The following is a 20,789-nucleotide window of genomic DNA, read 5'->3' on the forward strand; positions in this document are numbered from 1 at the left end:
AGTTGGTTGAGGTGTAGGGTTAGTCACAACATTATCCAGCACATTTATAGAATTATTAGGCATGGATTGTGCATACATGTTATTCCACATTGGCATATTGTATGGCAATTGAGGCATACTGAATGCAGTAAGATAAGGATTGTTAAAATATGGCATGTTTGCAAAATGTGCATAAGGATTTTGTTGAGACATAACAGGCATAGCAAGTAGAGGTGATACAGACATGTTAGGCATGGAAGAGGGTACAGTTATGGGAGATTTCTTAATAGATTTACAATTAGCAGATAGATGATTAACACTACTACAATGCACACAGCTTTTTCTAGGAGCATACTTATCAGGTGTGTAATTGTTATGTTTGTTAACTCCTACCTTCCCATTTCTGTTGGATTTCCTTTTGGATTCCTTTTTATCCTCAACCATCTTGAGCCTATTGTTTAACTGTTCTAAGGTCATGTGCCCTACATTCACCTTTCTGACATCTTTGGATGTGCTTGCTTCTTCTTTGACAAAGTTCTTTGAAGTTGAACCAAACTTTTTGTTGAGTTTCTTTAGATTTTCTCTTTTAGAAACATCTGCCTGTTTTAATTGAGGAACCTTCAACGGATGTTCCTTTTCTTCCTTCAACGGATAACTTTCATCATCCGTTGATTCCACATCCGTTGACAGTCCATCAATTAATTCCAGTTTCTTTTTATTTTTATCCCAGGCAGTTTCACAGAATGATTCAATTCCTTGGACTTTGGCAATTTGAGCACTTACATCCCTAGATGTTTTCCAGGCTTTAATCACCTCTTGCTCTTTCTCTAATTGATTGGAAAGTATTTCTACTTTCTTAACAGATTCAGCTAGTTCATTCTCAACAGATATACAATGCAATTTGGTTTTCTCTAGGTCAATCAACTTATTTTCTAACACAGTATTTCTATTGCTTAAAAACAGATTGTTCTCTTTAATCCTACTATTTTCTTTAGCAAGAGATTTAAGAGACACACGCAAATGATACAATTCAGTAGACATGTCATTGAAAGCATCATTGCACTCTTCTTTAGTAAGCTGTGTTAAATCAGTAGTGATTACCTGATTGCTTGATGAACTAACTTCGTTTTCTTCAGAATCAGCCATGAGAGCAAGGTTGACATAATCCACATCTTCATCCTCTTCATCTCCATCAGCTGCCCAGTCCTTTTCTTGAGTAATGAAAGCCCTTTCCTTCTGTTTAAGCAGATCAAAATATTTCTTTTTGTAATCTACTTGTTCAAATTTCTTCTTTTCAGAGGTTGGCTTTCTGCACTCACCTGCAAAGTGTCCACTTATACCATAATTAAAACACTTGAACTTGGATTTGTCCACCATGTTCTTATAGGGTTTAGTGGCTCTAGTGTTTTTCCTGAACTTCATCTTTGCAAATCTCCTGGACAGAAATGCAAGATGCTCATCAATACCATCAGAGTCATCTTGACTGGAGTTGTCTTCATTTTCAGCAACTTGCCCTTTACCCTTGTCTGATTCTGGATTTCTTACACCATCTTTGGAGCTTGATGTAGATCTCACAGTTTCTTTTCTGCATTCTTTCTCATTTTCAGCTACCAATGCAACTGAACCTCCTTTGTTTCTCCCTCTCTCCAATATCTCATCCTGTTCCAACTCTAGTTCATAAGTCTTCAAGATTCCATATAATCTTTCAAGAGTGAAGTCCTTATAATCCTGAGAGTTTCTTAAGGAAACAGTCATGGGTTTCCATTCCTTTGGTAAGGATCTCAAAAATTTAAGATTTGAATCCTTCACCTGGTACACTCTACCATACAGCTTCAGTCCATTCAACAGTTTTTGGAACCTATTGAATGTTTCATTTAAAGATTCATTTTCTTCAAAATGAAAGTATTCATACTGTTGAATGAGAAGCTGCATTTTGTTTTCTTTCACTTGTTCTGTACCTTCACACAGTAGTTGAACTGTGTCCCAAACCTCTTTGGCAGTTGTGCAATTTATCACATTATCAAACATATCCATGTTAAGACCATTAAACAAAATGTTCATAGCCTTCTTATCCTTGTGGACTTCTTCTGTGTCTTCCATTGTCCATTCTGCTCTAGGTTTTGGAATGGATTGACCAACAGAAACTGTGGCTGTAGCAACTGTTGCTACTTTGTGGGGAATGTGAGGACCATTCTCAATGCAGTTTACATAACCTTCATCTTGGGAGAGTAGATGAAGGTGCATTTTCACCTTCCAATGGTGATAACTGTCTTTGTCAAGAACTGGGATCTTTACTCCAATATCCTTCTTACTCATCTTTGTTAGATTCCAAGATCTTTAAACTCTTTGTATGTCAAGAGCCTGCTCTGATACCAATTGTTATTCCTAGAGGACTAACAATGAGATTTACAGAAGGGGGGTTGAATGTAAATCTCAAAACTTTTTCAGTTTTTGAGAAGTTTATTTAAAGCAGTGTGTTCTAGATGAACAAGTGTATGAATTGCTTTGAGCTAATGCAGACAGATATATATTCAAACACAAAATGTAAGGAACACAACAAACTTTAAAAACTTTTCTGGTGGATTTGTTGTTCCACCAGAGATGGTATATTAGAAAATCTGTGTTCAACAATGTTGATCACAGCTGCATCCTAGTACAAACTAGATGAATTTTCTCTCAATGTTTTTCTAAACAGCTCTGGAAAATTCTCTCTAATTACTAGCTTCTACTTGGTTTATATATTCCCAAGTGTACAAGTGAAGAACAATATAAAATACAGTAAGATCTTCACTTGCTTCTTTTCCTGTTCACTCCAGTACTTTGTTGACTATTGCATCTTTGTACCAGAGAAGAACGGCTGCTTTTTCTGTTGTTCCTGAAATTCGGCTACCACATCTCAGTTGTCTCTATCAACCCATGTGCCTCTGTCTGTAGGTACAACTACCTCTTATCAACGGCTAATCATCAGAACATCCGTTGAAGCTTTCATCCGTTGATGCACTCATCCGTTGAAGGATGTTATCCGTTGAAGCTTTCATCCGTTGATGCACTCATCCGTTGAAGGATGTTATCCGTTGATGACTTTATCCGTTGAAGCTTTAGAGACATCCGTTGAAGCTTAGCTTCTCATCCGTTGAAGGTCTTTAAGTCATCCGTTGATACCACTTCATTTATACAAAATTACAAGGCATGAAGTATTTACAACTGGCCTTCATATCTGCATATCATCTAGTAGTCAACATGACTCATAGTTTCTCTCAACTTCTAAGAATTACATTTTAAATACAGAGACTGAAATATGCTACAATACTAGACTTATTTCTAAGTAAAGCTACACCATCAACGGATAGCCAAATTGGTCTTATCCGTTGAGGCTACAGACACTAAATTTCTACTTAAGTGTTTTGTTAAACATATCATCAAACTAATGCACATATATTCCTAACATTTACTCTAAATCTTATTCCTCAAACTATGGCTCTCATCTAAGTTCTCATACTTACGCTCTTAAACTTTCGGAACCCAAATTCTATAGGAATACCTCATTATTCCCTTATCATCTTTCTCGATATTAATCTTTTATCTAATTGTTGGCTCCCTGCCTTCATTCATAACTTTTTCTGGCACAATATGATCTTTTCCAATAATTCGGGCTGTATTACAATCTCAAACAGCTTTTCGGTACCGGCTCCGGTTACCTTCACTACTATTTCCATTTTCTCAAAATCTCTTATAAACTCTCCAAAAGACATCATCATCTTGAGTCTCTCCTTTTTACTAAGGGCATCAGCCACCATATTGGCTTTCCCCGCATGATAAAGAATCTCCCAATCATTATTCTTGATTAGCTCTAACCGCCTCCTCTGGCGTATGTTGAGCTCTTTCTACGTAAAAATGTACTAGAGCTCCTATGGTTTGTGTAAATCTTGCACTTCTCTCCATACAAGTAGTGCCTCCAATCTTTAGGGAAAAAGTATTGCCACGAGCCCAAGCTCATGGGCGGTGATATCAAATTTCATATTACCTTAATTGTCTTGACGTAGACGCGATTATCTTGCTGTGCTAAGAAGCACCCTAATTCCTTATGCGAAGCGTCACTTACAAATCACAAAATCTCCTTTTTCCATCCGGCAATGCCAGCATAGGGGCCATCACCAACCTCTGCTTCAGTTCTTGAAAGTTGTTCTCACATTTCTCTGTCCATTCGAACTTCTCAGTCTTACGAGTAAGCCGCGTTAAAGGGGCTACTGTCTTTACAAACTTGAACGAACCTCTGGTAGTGACCGACCAATCCTACCTCTGGTAGTCGACCTAACCATGGTCATCAATTCATCAGTGGTCCTTTATTCATTCTTGTCAGGATCCTCCTTGGGATCCTCCTCAACAACTATCCCCTTCTAGGACAACATCCTCAACCGCTACATCCTCAATATCAACATCATCCGGTCCTGCATTAGGACACTCTATCGGATCCACAATCCGATCTCCAATTAGTAATAAAACATCATCGCGCTGTTGCTCCTCAACCTCAGGGTTCGGAGTCCCGCTACTCTATACGATAACGAACTACGCTTCTATCGCTACATTTATAAGGGTTCCCATAAGGGTTTTAACTGTCAGTACTATGTTAGGTAGTCCGACTATGAACTTGGCAAGAGTTCTTATTATCTTAGTGAACTTATTATCTTAACGTCCCATCATCTCTGAGGTTTATAACGCTTGGCTCTGATACCATTTCTGTAACACCCCCAGATCCGGGGTCGAGGATCCGGGTCGTCACGGTCTTTCTTTCCACAATATCACTTCACTTAATTAATAATAATAACCTTATGCTGTGACCCCACACTAACACACACCACAACCCGTTATAGTCTCAGAGATGAAATTTAAATAAGTACAAGTCTTTGAATCCACAATTTAAAAGTTATTACAACCCAAAATGATTACTTGATAAATTTACAGTTAATTGCCATTATCTGCCACAAGTTATAATTATACATAATTGATTCTCAAAAGTAGATGGTCTGATCTACAATAGATCTACCTCTGCAGCTATAGCAGCTACAACATCAACGGGAAGACGCGAAATGCTTCCCACGCGCTTGCGCTGGGTCTGCTGGAGTCTGGCCATCTTTCCTAACTGTTGTTGTGTGATGAAGAAATAAAGCAAGGGTGAGCAGCAAGCCCACCAAAATAATATGTATAATGATTTACAATATATGAGCCTACTCATAATACTCATGAAAGTCTTGGTCAAAAGAAATGAACCAAGTTGATATCTTAATGCGATGAAGTCGCAAAATATTCAGTATATATATATACATATATACTTTTCAAAATCTTGGAAGTCCTCTTCCATGCATAATATACACAAAGTCCCAGTGTATAACTGTATAAAAAAAATATCGTTGCAAGGTGATCTCATATATCTAACCTTGTCTCAACGTTTTTCTGAAAATCTTTGTCATACATAAGACAATTATTAATTAGATATAAGTTTAAAAGATGAGGTTACCAAATACCCCAATATACTTATATCTTTCCCAATACTACTTGAACTACCACCGTTCAAGTTATAATCAGTTTCAAAAGTTCATCACATAGATGAGACTACAAGACAAGATTTGAATAGATTCAATCTTTGAAATATTATTGAATGAAAAAGTTATGAGATACTTTATTTAGTCCCGATATATATATATCCACATATATATCTCTAAAACATTTCCTGGAACCTCTGTTATGTAAAGTATGAACAGAGTTGCAATATCCAATGAATTTGGAAGGAAAAGAAAACCTTTGGCATAAACCAGATATCTTGCTGATCAGGCAAAGATACCCATAAGTAACCTTTTCTACTAGTAGATGGACGAATTCCCCACTGGTCATCACCCTGGTCATAATTAGGACCTTATGCTGGACTGCCACTCAGCCACTTATGCATTTGATGGACTCCCACTGAGCCACTTACACTATCATGGACGCCCACTGAGCCCATGTTGCTTATGCCGACTCAATAGATGGACTTACTTCCCGAACGTTGGGTAAGTAATCAATTCATTTACCAAAACTGCAACCTTGTTGCGAATATAAAATACACCACAAAGCTGGATCCCTCAGGTTTTAAGCGAGTATTTAAATCCCCTTAAAAAGGAAGATCTTAAATATAAAAATGAGTTTTGGGATCCGCTCTAACTTTTAAAAATCATTTTGAAGACTCGAAAACATTTTTAAGAATGTTTGGAGTAATACTGATTTATTAAAATAAATCAGTCCCGATATGAAAGAAATATCTGAATATTATTATTTAAATAATATTCCCATAAGAATAATTGAGGTAGAAGTTGGAAAACTTATACTTGAATGAATAGCAAATAATCAAAGATATACTTATACGAAAGTAATATCTTTATTTGAATAATCAAAAATAAGTTTGATTATCGACACCTTATTCTTTAATACAATAAAGAATATTATTAAGTAATAAGCGGAGTCATAATACCTCGAATGAATACTATAAATAATATTCATAAAATAAAGGAGTCATACATCCTCAAATGAATATCCAAGTAATATTCAATAATAATATAAACTGAGTCATAAGCCCTCGAATGAATATTCAAATAATATTCAAATAATAAAATAAACTGAGTCATAAGCCCTCGAATGAATATTCAAAATAATATTCATTAAATAATATAACAGAGTCATAAGTCCTCGAATGAATATTCAAAATAATATTCAATAATAAAATAAAGGAGTCATAAGTCCTCGGATGAATATTCGAAATAATATTCAATAATAAAATAAAGGAGTCATAAGTCCTCGGATGAATATTCGAAATAATATTCAATAATAAAATAAAGTTAAAGTTATCGAATAAACCTTATTCGATTAATAGTTTGGAAAAACTATAACCATATATATATATATAAATATATATATATATATATATATATATCTATATCCATATATACAAAATGTACTCAGGATCCTCGACTCCCGGTTTTAGAAAATATTTTCACCTTTGGGTCCCTATACTAAGGGTATACGCAAATACCACTTATCTCTAGCATAGGTATTATCAACTGAACCAACAGAAATATATGGCAAGAATACGAAACAGGCATGCATATATATACCATATCAGCATGCTACAATATACCGCATCATTTGCTAATTATCCAACATGCATCTATCGCAAGATAATGCAAATACATATATTCATCACAACAACAGTATAACGGATAGAATACTTGCCTGAGCGACTGGGGGTTACGAATGGCTCGGGACGAGTCTGGTAACCTATAAGCAACAAGTAAGTTGGAATTAAACCAAAGTCACTTGTAAATCTATATTTTAACTAACTTAGACTCTAACGCTCGTTTTGCGCTCACTGATTCGCTTAAGTCACTCGGGTACCCTCGGCTCCACCATTTTTAATAATTTAACCTTTACGAGTTTTAAGGCGATTCCTTCGCGAGTGTCTTACCAACTGCCTAACATACTTACCATAAATGTTTCATACATTAATTAACCCTTTTGGGTCTTTAACCTATGTTTCAAAGTAAGGCGAGGGAAAAAGTTTCGTTCGCGAAACGCCGTTACTTGAAACGGTCGTTTCTCCTAAACCGTGCATCGGAATCGAATGAACTACATATCAAAACGAAGCTCGTAACATGAGCTATCTAAACATGGCAGTGGTCATAATCTAGCAGGGGGTTCTCGGGTCCTAATGTTATGCACAAAAACAGTCTAAAGAAAATCGGACGTTACGACGGCTATGTTTACGCGATTTCCCAAATTCAAACCATTCAAAAACCATCACAATTCAACCTCAAATCAATCATACAACCAACATCCATCCAAAACACATCATAACAGCCCCAACCAATTCAAGTTTAACATTCATACTTATGCCTAAGCTTAACTTTAACCATACTTAAGTTCTTTTAATCAAAACAACAACATTTACCAATCCAACAACATCCCAAAACTCACTAATCTCTACATACACAACCATCAAGCCTCTCATGAACTAAAATACTCATATTATGCTCTTAACATTCAATAACAAAGCTTGGTTAAGAGATTATACCTTCCTTGAAGCTTTTTAACACAACATAAGAGCTTTGAATGCCTAAAGAACCTTGATCCTTGCTTGTATAACCTTAATCTTTCATAAAAATTCAAGAAAACTAAAGTTATTTCTTGAAGGTTACTATTCACCATCTTCTTCCTTGATTTATAGAAAAAGATTGGCTTGGAATTAGAAGCTTAAACTTATAGGAAGTATGTAACTATCCATAGGGAAGCTTAGATAATTACCTTGCTAAATAGTAAGTGGTGGAGCTTGGATCTTCAAATTTTAAGAAATGGATCGAGAGCTAGCTTGGGAAGAAAGATATTTTTGTGTTTTGTTTGATGAAAATGAAATGATTTGCTTGGTTGGTTGATTTTTGTGTTGTTTTTGGTTAATGACTTAATTAACCTTTTATTTGTGTGGTTATAAACCAACCACACCTCCTCCTTCCCTATGTCATGCTTGTGTCACCTTGCACATGTCATTATGCTCCCACTTGTCCACACCTTGTGGTTTGATGATGTCACAATCCCTGGCTTCTTGTACAAGCTTGTCTCTTGGTCACTTATTTGTTTTACGGTTCGCTTATCTTTCGTTCTCGTTTATCGTTTGAGGGATCATACTCGGGATCTTATTACTTAGGTTCCCTTAACCTTTCTCAATATATTATATTCCTTTTATGATCCTCTCCTATAATCCTTTAATTTCAATCCTTTTTATCCTGTTACCTTATACTCGATTCTCTCCGTATCTTGTGGATTTCTGGGAAAAATCAAAATGTTCGGAATTGGATTCTGACGATCTTTACATACACTTATATACCACATAGAGTACTAATAATATCCCATAAGATCAATAACAGAACCCCTACATAGCGTGGCATGAAAAGTTTTCTCGTTCAGCAAAAACACTATTCATAAGGGTTTCAAAATTTCTCAAAAATTGGGGTTATTACACATACCACATTTAACTTGTTACAAACTCCTCCATGCTTCTTTCCACAAACTTGACAATCTGGAAAAGTTAATCTCAACTGATTCGGTTGATTCACATTAGCTGGACGATTGCCCTGGCCTCCGTCTCCTGCATTTTGTCTCCTGAAATTAAAATTTCTCCCCGGCTGAAACTTGCCCTTCTTAAAATTTGGAAACTTCCCTGTTTGTGACTGACCCTCACTTCCCTCAACTTTCCTTTTCTTGCTTTCCTTATCTTTCTGGAACATCTCACTCTCTGTCTCTGCGATCATAGCCTTCTGTACAACCCCGGCATAGGTATCCAATTCAAAAATAGCTACCTTCCCCCTGATCCATGGCTTCAAGCCTTGCTGGAATCTCTTAGCTTTCTTTCTATCAGTATCAACATACGACGGCACATACCTTGACAATTCCTCAAACTTCCCTTCATAATCTGTTACCGACATATTCCCTTGCTTTAACTCTAAAAACTTTAGCTCCATTTGATCCTGAACAAACTGAGGAAAATTCTTTTCTAAAAACAATTCCTTGAACCTTTCCCAACTAATAACATATGTGCCTTCCAATGTCTTCACCATTTCCCACCAATAGGTGGCCTCATTCTTCAGATAGTAACTTGCAAACTCAACCTTCTGTTCCTCTTTCACTTTCACTAAGGCAAATGCCTTTTCTATTTCCTTTAACCAAACATTTGCTTCAATTGGCTCTAAAGAACCCTTGAATTCTGGTGGGTTTATTGCCTGAAAAGTTTTGAAAGTTACCTGGGGATTGGTCTGTCTCTGCTGTTGTTGTGCCAGGTGAACTGTTTGTTGGGCCAAAATTTGAAGAATCTGGGCTATTACTGGGTCCATGGGTCCTGGGTTCACATTCTGGTTTATATCATTTTGATTGTTATTGTTGTTGTTGTTGGTTTCTTCATTCTGGGTATTGGTGCGGGTATTTCTTTTGGGAGGCATTTTCTATAAAGAATCAATCAATTTATTTAGCTTTTGAATCAAATATTTGCATAAAAGAAAAGTTTTGTAAAACATGAATATCTCTTTTTGAAAACAGTTGTAACTAAGTAAATTGCATGCTTCTTTACAGAATATAAACAGTTATGGAAAACAGGGCACATGGTATCACAGGGTATAACTGGTGCAATAAATAAGGTAAGGTAAAACAGGTGCGATAAAATAAATGACAGTGTTGGAAAGGAAAAAGGTACTGATATATATAGATCAAAAGTTTTAGGGTAGTACAAGCGTAAAGACGCTTCGAAAGTAAAAGCAAAAAGGGTACAACAACCTACTCACTAGTCTGCATCGCTAGTCTATAAATACAACTCAAAAGTCTTCTAATACACACTACACACTACTGTCCATACTACATAATCATAGCAACACTACTCAGCATCTTCATCTCAAAATCTCTAACTCAGCTCCAAGGAAACTCTGGTCCTGCTAGCCTCTCAAAGTCCTCCATCACCTCAGTAGCCCAGCCCAGCAGTGCATCAGGGCCTCTGCCAGGTAGTGTAGCTCCATGTAACCTTGCCTCAAGAACCCTCCGTGTCACATGAATCTCCTCTCGAAGCTCCCTCACACCACGATTAACATCTGTAGTCCTGATGATATGCTGTAACTCTCTAATCTGAGCCAACAAGGAATCACGCTCCAATAGAAGAGCCTCATACCGGTAATAAGGAACTGGGGGCAATGTAGACTGGAATGGGGCACTCGCTACTGAATGCCCAGTGGAATCTGAATCAGCTGGTGGGGGTCCTCTGACAGGTGGTCTCATGCCTGGAGGTGGAATAGCCTGCAGTGGTACGGGCTGCAACACAGGTGGAGGTGGAATAGCCAATGTTGGTGGAACAACAGGACGTGGATGCGAAAACGGCACTCCAACTGAAGGCTCTGAGTGATCAGCGGATACGGGAATAAAAGAGTCAGCCATCTCTGCTATCTAAAATCATATCGTAATATAAGAATCTCGTACCACGACGCAAACTATACTAATACCGGTTATACCGAAACACTCAACCTCTCAACGTTCTATCATCCTATGCCTTACTTCTAATCCTAACCCTCTACCCATTCCCGTCAACCTAGGCTTGTGTCAGTGACTTATAACCTGTAGCTCTGATACCAAACCTGTGACGCCCTCCAAACCCGGGTTAGAAGTTTGGGGTCCACACACACCTTAATTATAACCTGCTTATAACAATAATAAAGATAATAATAATATATGCAGTGACCTTACTTACCAACCACCACGGACCGTAACAGGTTAAAGTATGCACACAAGCCACACACACTAATATATTACAAACCGTTCAAATCCCAACTATTTCAAACTCAAACTGAGTATAAACATTATTACAAACTTTTACAAACTTAAATTATTCCAAAAGAAGCCTACTAGCTCAGCTTTCTCAACCTGAACCCTTAGCTCTCACGCTGGACTGGGGATCCTCTTTACCAACTGGTTCCTTTTTAACTGGAAAGAATATAAACAACATCGCACAAATGAGCTAACTAGCTTAGCAAGTCACAATGACAAAACTGAGAATAATGATTATCAGGTGAATATGTTTATGATATCAAGTGAATAATGGATTATAATTTAGAATTGGATATTATACTTTTAATTTAAAACCAAGGTTACGCACTAACCTCGAACAAGGCACACAGCATTGCTCTAACTACTGGATCCAAGGCACACATTGGCCTAACTTGACCATTATATGGTCTGACCACGAATCTGGTCCACAATTTTATAAAAACAATCCAATTCTAACATAATAACAGAATATGCAATAATAAACAATAATCGAAATCATTAACAACAATAAATGTTTAACAATAAAAGGGTTTCAATCCTTGTAAGGATCAACAAGGTACTTTCAAAGCTTGAATGCTGGATAATGAAAGAATTGGATAACAAAGGAAACAACGTTTCAGGGTTTCAAGGATTTGGTCTTTCAAAGCATAAGATATCATGGATTGAGTATATAATAATTCAGTTCAGTGTCTGGTATTTAGTTTGTATGTATTTGTGGAGTAGTATCGTAGATTTGTGATTCTTGTTTGGGTATACAATAATCAATGGCTTAGAAAGAATATGGTTCATAGCTTAAGAACAATAACTGAAATCAGGATTTAGGTTTCCGTGCTTCAAAGCACTTGCAATGTCAACAAGACTATCAAGAATTACAATATCTTGAGAGAGTTCACAACACTTGCCTGATATTAGCTTACTATCCTGCACTTGCTTTTAATCTCAATCGTCTTACTCCTCAACTACCTGTTTCCCTTTCCTATGCCTTGCCTCTTCTGCTCACATATCATAAGCATCTATCAATCATCAACTCACAGGGTTCTATTCAACACATACTTCTATCTACCCTTCGTTTTACCCAAATTCGATTAACGGATTGAAATCTATGCAATAACCAAGTAAACACCGAATATATAGACCGATAGTCAAACAACATGTCACGTATAACACATAATACATCACGTAATCAATGACATATCATCTATAAAGAAGTCCCGGGTCATAAATATGCTTTCGGGTATTTAAAATATTTTTTAAAATATTTTTTGGAATTAAAACGGGTCGTTGGATCAATTTCGGGTTAATAAACAGGGTTCGGTTGGCCCATTCTGGCTCCGAAATAATTTTAGAATAATTATCGAGCCTTGGAAATAATTTAGAATAATATTTTAAAGCTCGAAACTATTTTTCGGAATTTTTAAATCATTTTTAAATAATTAAATCTAATTAAATAACTAATGAAAATCAATTAATAATTAATTAAATCAATTAATCAATTAATTTTCGAATTAATTGACCAATTAATCAATTATAAATTAACTGAAATTAATTAACTAATTAATTCCGATTTATTTGTGAATTAAAAATAATTTTCGGAATTAAAATAATAATTTTCAGAATTTTTAGAAATTAAAAATGAATTTTTATAATAAAAATAAATAGGAAATATGATTTTTAAACATTTTATAAACAGGAATCCTATTTTTGCAAACTTTGCAAACTACAGGGACTAAACTTCACCATCTTCAAAAATACAGGGACTAAACTGCAATTTTGCAGTTTTAGTCGCCGGAAAATCGGGGGTGGCCGGAGAAGACGATCCCGGCGTCCTCACCCCACCAACACCTCCAGATCAACACTACACAACACCAGGAACTTGTTCATGCATTCAAAACATTCTAATCATCCCTGTTCTGGCCGGAAATTGGCCAAGAACATCGCCGGTTTCCGGCGAACATCGCAAATCTTTAAAACACAACTCCCTTCGATTCAAGCATCCTCTGTTAACGAGCTATATATCAATCGATTGCAAATTTTATAAGGAACACAACCCACTATAAATCAACAGCTAATAACCCCTGAATCAAAAACCCCCAAATTTCAATTGAAAACATTCATACGAGTTATAAACCCTAATTTTGAAATTCGAAAATTAAACCCACTTTTGAGCATGTTATTGAACTCCAAATCAGACGTATGACATATGAAAATCATCAGGAAAACAAGTTCTACAACATGCAATCATCAAATCATACAAACAATCATCCGAACAAAAATTCATATTTTTAATAAAATAAATTCGAAAATAAATTAATTTTTAGAAAAATACCCTTGATTTCTGCAGTGAAATAAAGCTCAGAATCTGATAGAACACCTCAAATCCTTCGTTTTGGTTACTCAAGCTTTGAAAACAGAGATCGGTAACGCCTTCGTTTTGCTGTTTGATTCTTAGAACAGTTTATGTAATTAGGGTTTTTCTCTGAGAATTATATAATTAACTATCTGCAAATGATTTTGATACGAAATAAAATACGGAAAAAGGCTATTTATAATTACGGAAAATTTGTATCCCGTTGGATCATTCCGGATATAAAACAGTACGTTTATCTGTAAAAACTGATCCAAACGGTATCGGTTTTCGGGATAATTATCCAAATTAGTACAATTTATACTGCGGTCTTGGTCTCAGCGCCTGGTTACACGTATTACGAAGTGATAATTGGGATAGTTTAATAAAAAGCTCCCGTTTATCGAAAATACGGGTTTTATTGATTTACCGAAACAAATATTGTATCGAAAATGTTGCGCCGGGACCCGCGCAGGACAAACCGTAAGCCGGATCGAAAAAGTCGAAACATGAAAAATGCTCGGAATATTACAATTAGGTTAGGAAGGAGTTCTCGAACGAGTTTCGGGTTCCAAAAACGTAACAACGGTTGACGTCGGTTGGTTCCCGTTTTTATAAAATAGATTTTAATTACCCGGAAAAAGATTTTAGAAATTTCATATGATTCTTATAAATCCATAAACCAACATAAAAATAATTAGGAAGATATGACAATTATCTATATTTTATTTTGGACATATAAAAATTAAAATACTCAATTAATATTATTTTTGAATATTCAAGTACAGATAACACTTAACAATTAACTCACAGAATAAATACTGAACACACATAATAATTATATAATATCAAAAATAATTACACGATATATCCCGAATATTACAAAATTGGGGGCTATTAATTTTAAAAGATGTAGAATTAGGGCCTTAATTTTAATTAGAAGTATTAATTTTACTACTATAAATAGCCCAATTTTTATTTAATTAATTATAATTAATCATTAACAATCAGTAAAATTCTGAAAATTCTCTGAAATCGGGCCGGGAAGAACAAGGCCGGGTGGAAAATTCAAGCCGTGATTTCTCACTAATTACAACATCAAATCGTGTGATTCAAGTACTCAAATCGAAGGTTTTGATCAGTTCTTTCCATTTCTAGTATCAATGTCACGTTTTAATTCGTTGTTTTGATTTTCGATTTCTAGGGTGTATGTTCAAATTAGGGCTTTTTGATTCTAGGGTTATTATGATGTTTTGATCATTGATATAGTTTCCTGATGTTATTTGCAATCGATTCATGGTGTTTTATTGAATAAACGATACCTGGATAGAAAAGTTCGATTATTAGGGTTTATACTCAATTTTCAAAACATAGCTTCGTGATTTCTGTGAATATTTGGCTCTTATGATGTTAGGGCTTTGATTGTACATGTTCTTAGCTTTAATTTGCACTATAAATCATCGAGTTTCTTGTACGATTCTGTGATTTCGTATTTTGGCCGGAGTTCATGTCGGTTTTGATCGGAGTTGAGGATTCGGGGATGTTTTTGGTATGATTTGGCCGGAGATGAGTTGCTGCAGTTGAGTGGAATTGAAACCCTGTGAAAAACACAACAAACAGTTGTGTTTTTGGCTTGATTTTGGTTGGCCGGAATCCTGGCTGGTGCCCGGATTCTGGAAAAATGCGGTCATGTTCTTCATTACCCGGATTGTGACCCGGTTGACCCGTTTGGTTAACCCGGTTTTGATATGAAATTGTCAGAGTTAATTTTCTGACAAGTGTTTCCGGAAATAATTTTTACTTTTTATTTTTATTAATTTTTAAAATCAGTTTTATTTATTTTATAAATTGATTAATTAATTATTTAATTAATTGATTTATATTATAAATAATTCTGAAATATTTTCTAAAAATCAGTTTCAATTATTTTCTTAATTATTTATTAGTTATTTATTATTTATTTGTTATATATTAATTATTTAAAAATGATTAATTATTTTGATAATTAATTAAATAATTTTCAATAATTCATAATAAATTCATTTTAATTCCAAATATTATAGAAATATCGTTTTTAGTTCTGATTTTTCTTAAATAATTATTTAAAAATTATTTTATGGTTTAAAAATTAGTAATAATTATTTATATTAAAAAATAAATTGAATTATCTGTATTTAATTGATAATAAGGAAACGAAAGCCCTTAGACTCAGTGTTATGGATAAAAAACTAAGGTTATTATTTGCTGTATTTATTACTAAGATTCGGGAGCTCAAGGCCTTTAATGGCTGCTCTCGTGTTTCGTAGCTTAATTCTGCCTTTACATCTCTGTGAATTAGAGAATCAAGCCAAAAAACGTAGTTCTGATGTGTGGGGTGAGGTCCCTTATATAGATGTTGGGAGTCCTTGAATTGGACTTGGTATAGGAGACTTGGTGGGCAAGTCTCATAATTAGAATGGACTTTGGAGTCCTAGATAGTAGGAAACTGATTCCTTATCCTTTTAGGTCCCCTTGAGGCTAATCTGTAAGGATTTATATCCTTATCAGGACTCTTTGATTTTTCCCTTATTAATTAATTACGAAATTAATTAATAATCAGGGTTTTTGGGCCTTCTTTATTTCATCGGGCCTGATCTGGTCCATCAGGCCTGATCAGCATGTTAACCTTTCTGGTCTGAATGTCATACATCTTCTTATTGGGCCCAGCAGCCCATACCTTGTATAATTAATGCAATATTTAATTATACAATCAGGATTTATTTATCCCTATCATTTGCCCCCCAACTTTTGGGAAACATTGATTAGGTTTCGCAAAAGTTAAGTCTGTTCATTCCCTTGCAGGGTTTCGTTTTTGCGTAAAGTGTGGAGCGACCTACACGTTTACAACGATTGTTCCTTTTGTTCAGGAATTATCTTAATTTCCAGGAACTTTTCCCTTAATTCCGGGATTTTTTTCTAACTTTCTGGATTTTTCCCTTTATTTCTAGGTTTTATCCTTATTTTTCTGGATTTTTCCCTTAATTTTTGGGTTTTATCCTTATTTTTCTTGATTTTTCCCTTAATTTCTGGGATTTATCCTTATTTTTTGAATTTTTCCCTAATTTTCTGGGATTTTTCAGATTTCCAGCCCTTTTTCGACCAGGATCCTAGTCGAAATTTCGACCAGGATCCTAGTCGAAGTAAGGGGCAGCCTTGCAATCCTGGTCGAAGGAGTTCGACTAGGATCCACCACCTGGAATTCGACCAGGATCCTAGTCGAACTTTCGACCTGGATCTAGGTCGAATACATACCCCCTTTTTTATTCCTGGACTCGAGTCTATCGACTAGGATTTCGACCAGGATTCTAGTCGAAATTTCGACCTGAATCCTGTTCGAAAATTCTTTGATTCTCTTGCTTCCTGGTCGAAGGATTTCGACTAGGATCCACGACCTGGAATTCGACCAGGATCCTAGTCGAACTTCGACCTGGGTTTTTAATCCCCATTCTTGAAAGATGCTTGGTTTATTCGACCTCATTCCTGGTCGAAGCTTCGACCTCAATTCAGTCCTATTATTTCCGTTGTTTTCGTGTGTCTAGTCGAAAAATTTCGGGCAGGATTTACGACCTGGATTTCGACCTGAATCCTGGTCTTTTTTACCCGTTATTTTCGGGTGCCTGCTCGAAAGTTTTCGGGCAGGATTCACGACCTGGATTTCGACCTGAATCCTGGTCTTCTACTAGCCTTCTTTATTTGGCTTTAATTTAAGGTATTGTATTTTCCAAATCCTAATTGGATTTGGGCCGGGCCTTTTTTATTGAGCCTCATTGGGTTTTTCCAAATCTTATTGGGCCTCTTTTATTGGGCTTTTCCAAATCTTACTGGCCTCTTTTATTGGGCTTTTCCAAATCTTACTGGGCCTCTTTTATTGGGTTTTTCCAAATCTTACTGGGCCTCTTTTATTGGGCTTCTCCAAATCTTACTGGGCCTCTTTTATTGGGCTTCTCCAAATCTTACTGGGCCTCTTTTATTGGGCTTCTCCAAATCTTACTGGGCCTCTTTTATTGGGCTTAATATTCCCTGTTTTAGAATCCTCTAGAATTCCTAGGAATATTCTGGAATATTCCTTTTTCTGGGTTTTTTCCTATGGGCCTTTGTCCTTAATGGGCTTTCGTCCCTTCAACTTCCTTTTCCTCTTATATAAAGGACTGAGGAGAGGCTACTACTCCTCACCTTCTCATTTCTAAGTTTTCTTCTTTCTCCTCCTGCTAAGATTCTCAGAGCAATAACAGCAAGTCGGAGCTCAAAGCCTTTTTTAGGAGCGTTTCTTCAGGTAAAATCCCTCCCTTTACTTTTCGCGTCTATTTTTCTATTGTGTGCCCTTTTAAGATATCCTGTATGTGTCCTTTTTTGTAGATGGCTGACAAGAAAATGACTCCCTTGGCCAAGATGAACGTGGCTAGAAAGTCCAATGAGTTCCCTATCCGATCGAGGTACACTTCTTTAATCGACATGATCAATACTCGAGGAGATGAGTACCCGTCTGATGCGCATCTGGACGCGCACGATCATATTAGTGCCTTAAGGGATCCCAAGGAGCTGGAAAAGTTGAGCAGCTGCTTCAAAATCAAGGAACCTTTTAAGCTGGTTCTTGCAGGTGCGGCCGACAGGGCCTGCCAGTGGAAAAAGGACGCGCTATGTGTCTATAGGGATACTCTAAGGGCAGGTATCAGATTCCCTTTTCATCCCTTCATTCCTTTGTTACTGGCTGATGTGGGCATCAGCCCTTGCCAACTCCCCCCCAATTCTTGGAGGCTTATTCTGTGCTATCTGTCACAATGTGCCAAGCACAAGGTCCCTACTTCCGTTGCCGTTTTCAGGAAAATTTTTCAGTTCAAAAACAGCCCTGATAAAAGTCCGGGTTGGGTTTCTCTAAACCAGCGCCCCACTATTCCCCATATTGTGAATGGGAAGTCCATCCCCGACAACAACTTGGGGTGGAAGAAAGATTTTTTGTTCATTGTTTGGGAAGGCGGAGATTGGGGCACCCTGTTTCGGTCGTCCTTTGGGCTGACCGTGGATGGGAGCCCAAATGATATAACTTTGACTGAGGAGGAGGCTAGAGCTTTCAACTTCCTTACGCAAGACAATGGGACTTCCCATTCTTGGGACCTTATCCGGGAGACGGTCCTGGTAGAACGCGGCCTCTCGCCCGTCCATAAGAAAAGTAAGTTCCCTTCCTTACCTCCTTTTTACTTCCTTCATTTTCTATTCTATTAATTTTTCAACTTACTTCGTTTGTTGCAGTGGCTGAGAAGATTGAGGAGACTACCAAGCCTAAGGACCTGGAGACAACCAGGATGAAGAGGGCTGGAAAGGTCTTTAAAGACCCTCGCCTTGGTGACCGCTTCCCTGAGTTCCTCCTCCAAGCAACGGAGCCAAGCGAGGAAGGCCCCAGCCAAGTTTTGCGCACCAAGCAGAGGCCAGGGGCCTATTTTCAACCTGCTTGGGGGATCCGGGGCAAGGATTCAATCGTGGGCAGCACGGCGCTGTCCAAGGAATGGTCTAAGCATTCCGTCTCCCCGGTAGACTATCAAGATTTTGTCCTTCAACAGGACTTAGAGGGGAATGAGCTTTTCGGAGGCCAGGCTTTGGCGACGGTACGTCCTTTACCTATGCCCTTCATACTTGCCTTTTCATGTTTCTTTTTTCATACTTTTGCTGCTTCTCTTGCAGGCTAACGCCCATTTCCAAGGGGCAATTCACCAAGCTAAGGCTTGGAAGGTTGGCCTGGAAGATGCTAACAAGAAGTTGGAGGAGGCCAACCAGAGAATAGAGGCCCTTGAAGCTCAACTGGCCTCTTCCACTTCTGACCTGGAAACAGCCCGGGCCGAAAATGTTATTCTGAAGGCGCAGAAGGATAAAGCCTTTGATGGCTGGATGGACACCCAGGAGTTCAAGGACTTGATGGTGGAGCACGATGCCCTCCTACACCCAGTTAGCTATAAGGAGGGCTGGGACGCTGCTGTGGAGGCCATCCAAGATGAATTTCCGGAAGTCCTAGAGCAGTCCTCCTTTCCTTGCCCTGTGCGAGTTCCGGAGCTTGGGGGTGTTACTAACAAGCTAGCTGATATGATCAAAGACGGTCCTTCAGGGAGCCCAGGCCACAAGAGGAAAGAACTGGAGTTCAGTTCTGGGGAGGAGGAGGCTTCATCCGAAGAAGATCCAGCGCCTGCTGCGAAGAAGATCAGGGTCGAAGAGCCTCCAAGGGCTGCGCCTCAGAATCCAGTGTCTCCCGCATCCTCCAAAGCATCTGAAGGCAGTTCTGATGGAACCTCCACAGGGACTTCTGAAGGGACGACTGAGACGTCCGAGGAGACCTCGGATAGTGGTTCCGAAGAATCTCAGCCTTCCGAGGCCTAAGTTTGTATATATATTTTTTTTTAGAAAATATGTAAACTTTGTTTATGTCAGAACTTGTTACCCTTCGGGGTTATTTGATATGCTGCTTTCCTTACTTGTTTTTTCTTCTTTACAATACTTAATATGCATTTAAACTTTAAGCATCCTTAGATTGAAATAATTTCAAATTCTTCAATTTGAATTCTGGTTTTTCAAAACCTTACATAATATGGGTTCGACCCTTAACAATAATAATAACCTGACAATATATTTTCTACTGGAATATAAAATCCTATGCAAGCAAAGCTTCAAGATGCTTTTCAACCTACTTGTCATCCAGACAAGTGAGAATCGTATTCAATTGCCCTACACGTAGTAAACCTTCAGGTTTTGAGCATGCCAAGTTCTTGGGACTTCAAAACCATCCATTGTCTCCAACTTGTAGGTTCCTCTACCTTGAACGCTCTTGACTTTGTACGGCCCTTCCCAATTCGGGACAAGCTTCCCTTTCTGTCCTACACCAGAGGCTTCCACTTTCCTTAATACCAAATCTCCTTGCTTGAAGAATCTTTCTTTAACCCTTAAGTTGTAATAAAACGAAGCTTTTTTCTGATACTCTACGATCTTTGCATATGCCTCATCTCGCACTTCATCAATTAAGTCCAGAGCCAACCTTTGTCCTTCCTCATTTTTCCCAGCATTGAAA

The 20,789-nt window shown here is 37.3% G+C and overlaps 1 protein-coding gene across 1 annotated transcript; it reads left to right on the forward strand.

The window, feature by feature from the left end:
• Window positions 1-18,041: 18,041 nt before the first annotated feature.
• On the forward strand, window positions 18,042-20,104 carry LOC141690828 (uncharacterized). Its single transcript, XM_074495590.1, has 3 exons — window positions 18,042-18,908; window positions 18,989-19,341; window positions 19,418-20,104. The coding sequence occupies exons 1-3, from the start codon at window positions 18,098-18,100 to the stop codon at window positions 20,102-20,104; spliced, it is 1,851 nt and encodes a 616-aa protein (XP_074351691.1). The 5' UTR covers window positions 18,042-18,097.
• The last annotated feature ends 685 nt before the right edge of the window (window positions 20,105-20,789 follow it).

Source organism: Apium graveolens, chromosome 10 (genome assembly GCF_009905375.1).
Source record: "Apium graveolens cultivar Ventura chromosome 10, ASM990537v1, whole genome shotgun sequence".
NCBI classification, from domain to species: domain Eukaryota; kingdom Viridiplantae; phylum Streptophyta; class Magnoliopsida; order Apiales; family Apiaceae; genus Apium; species Apium graveolens.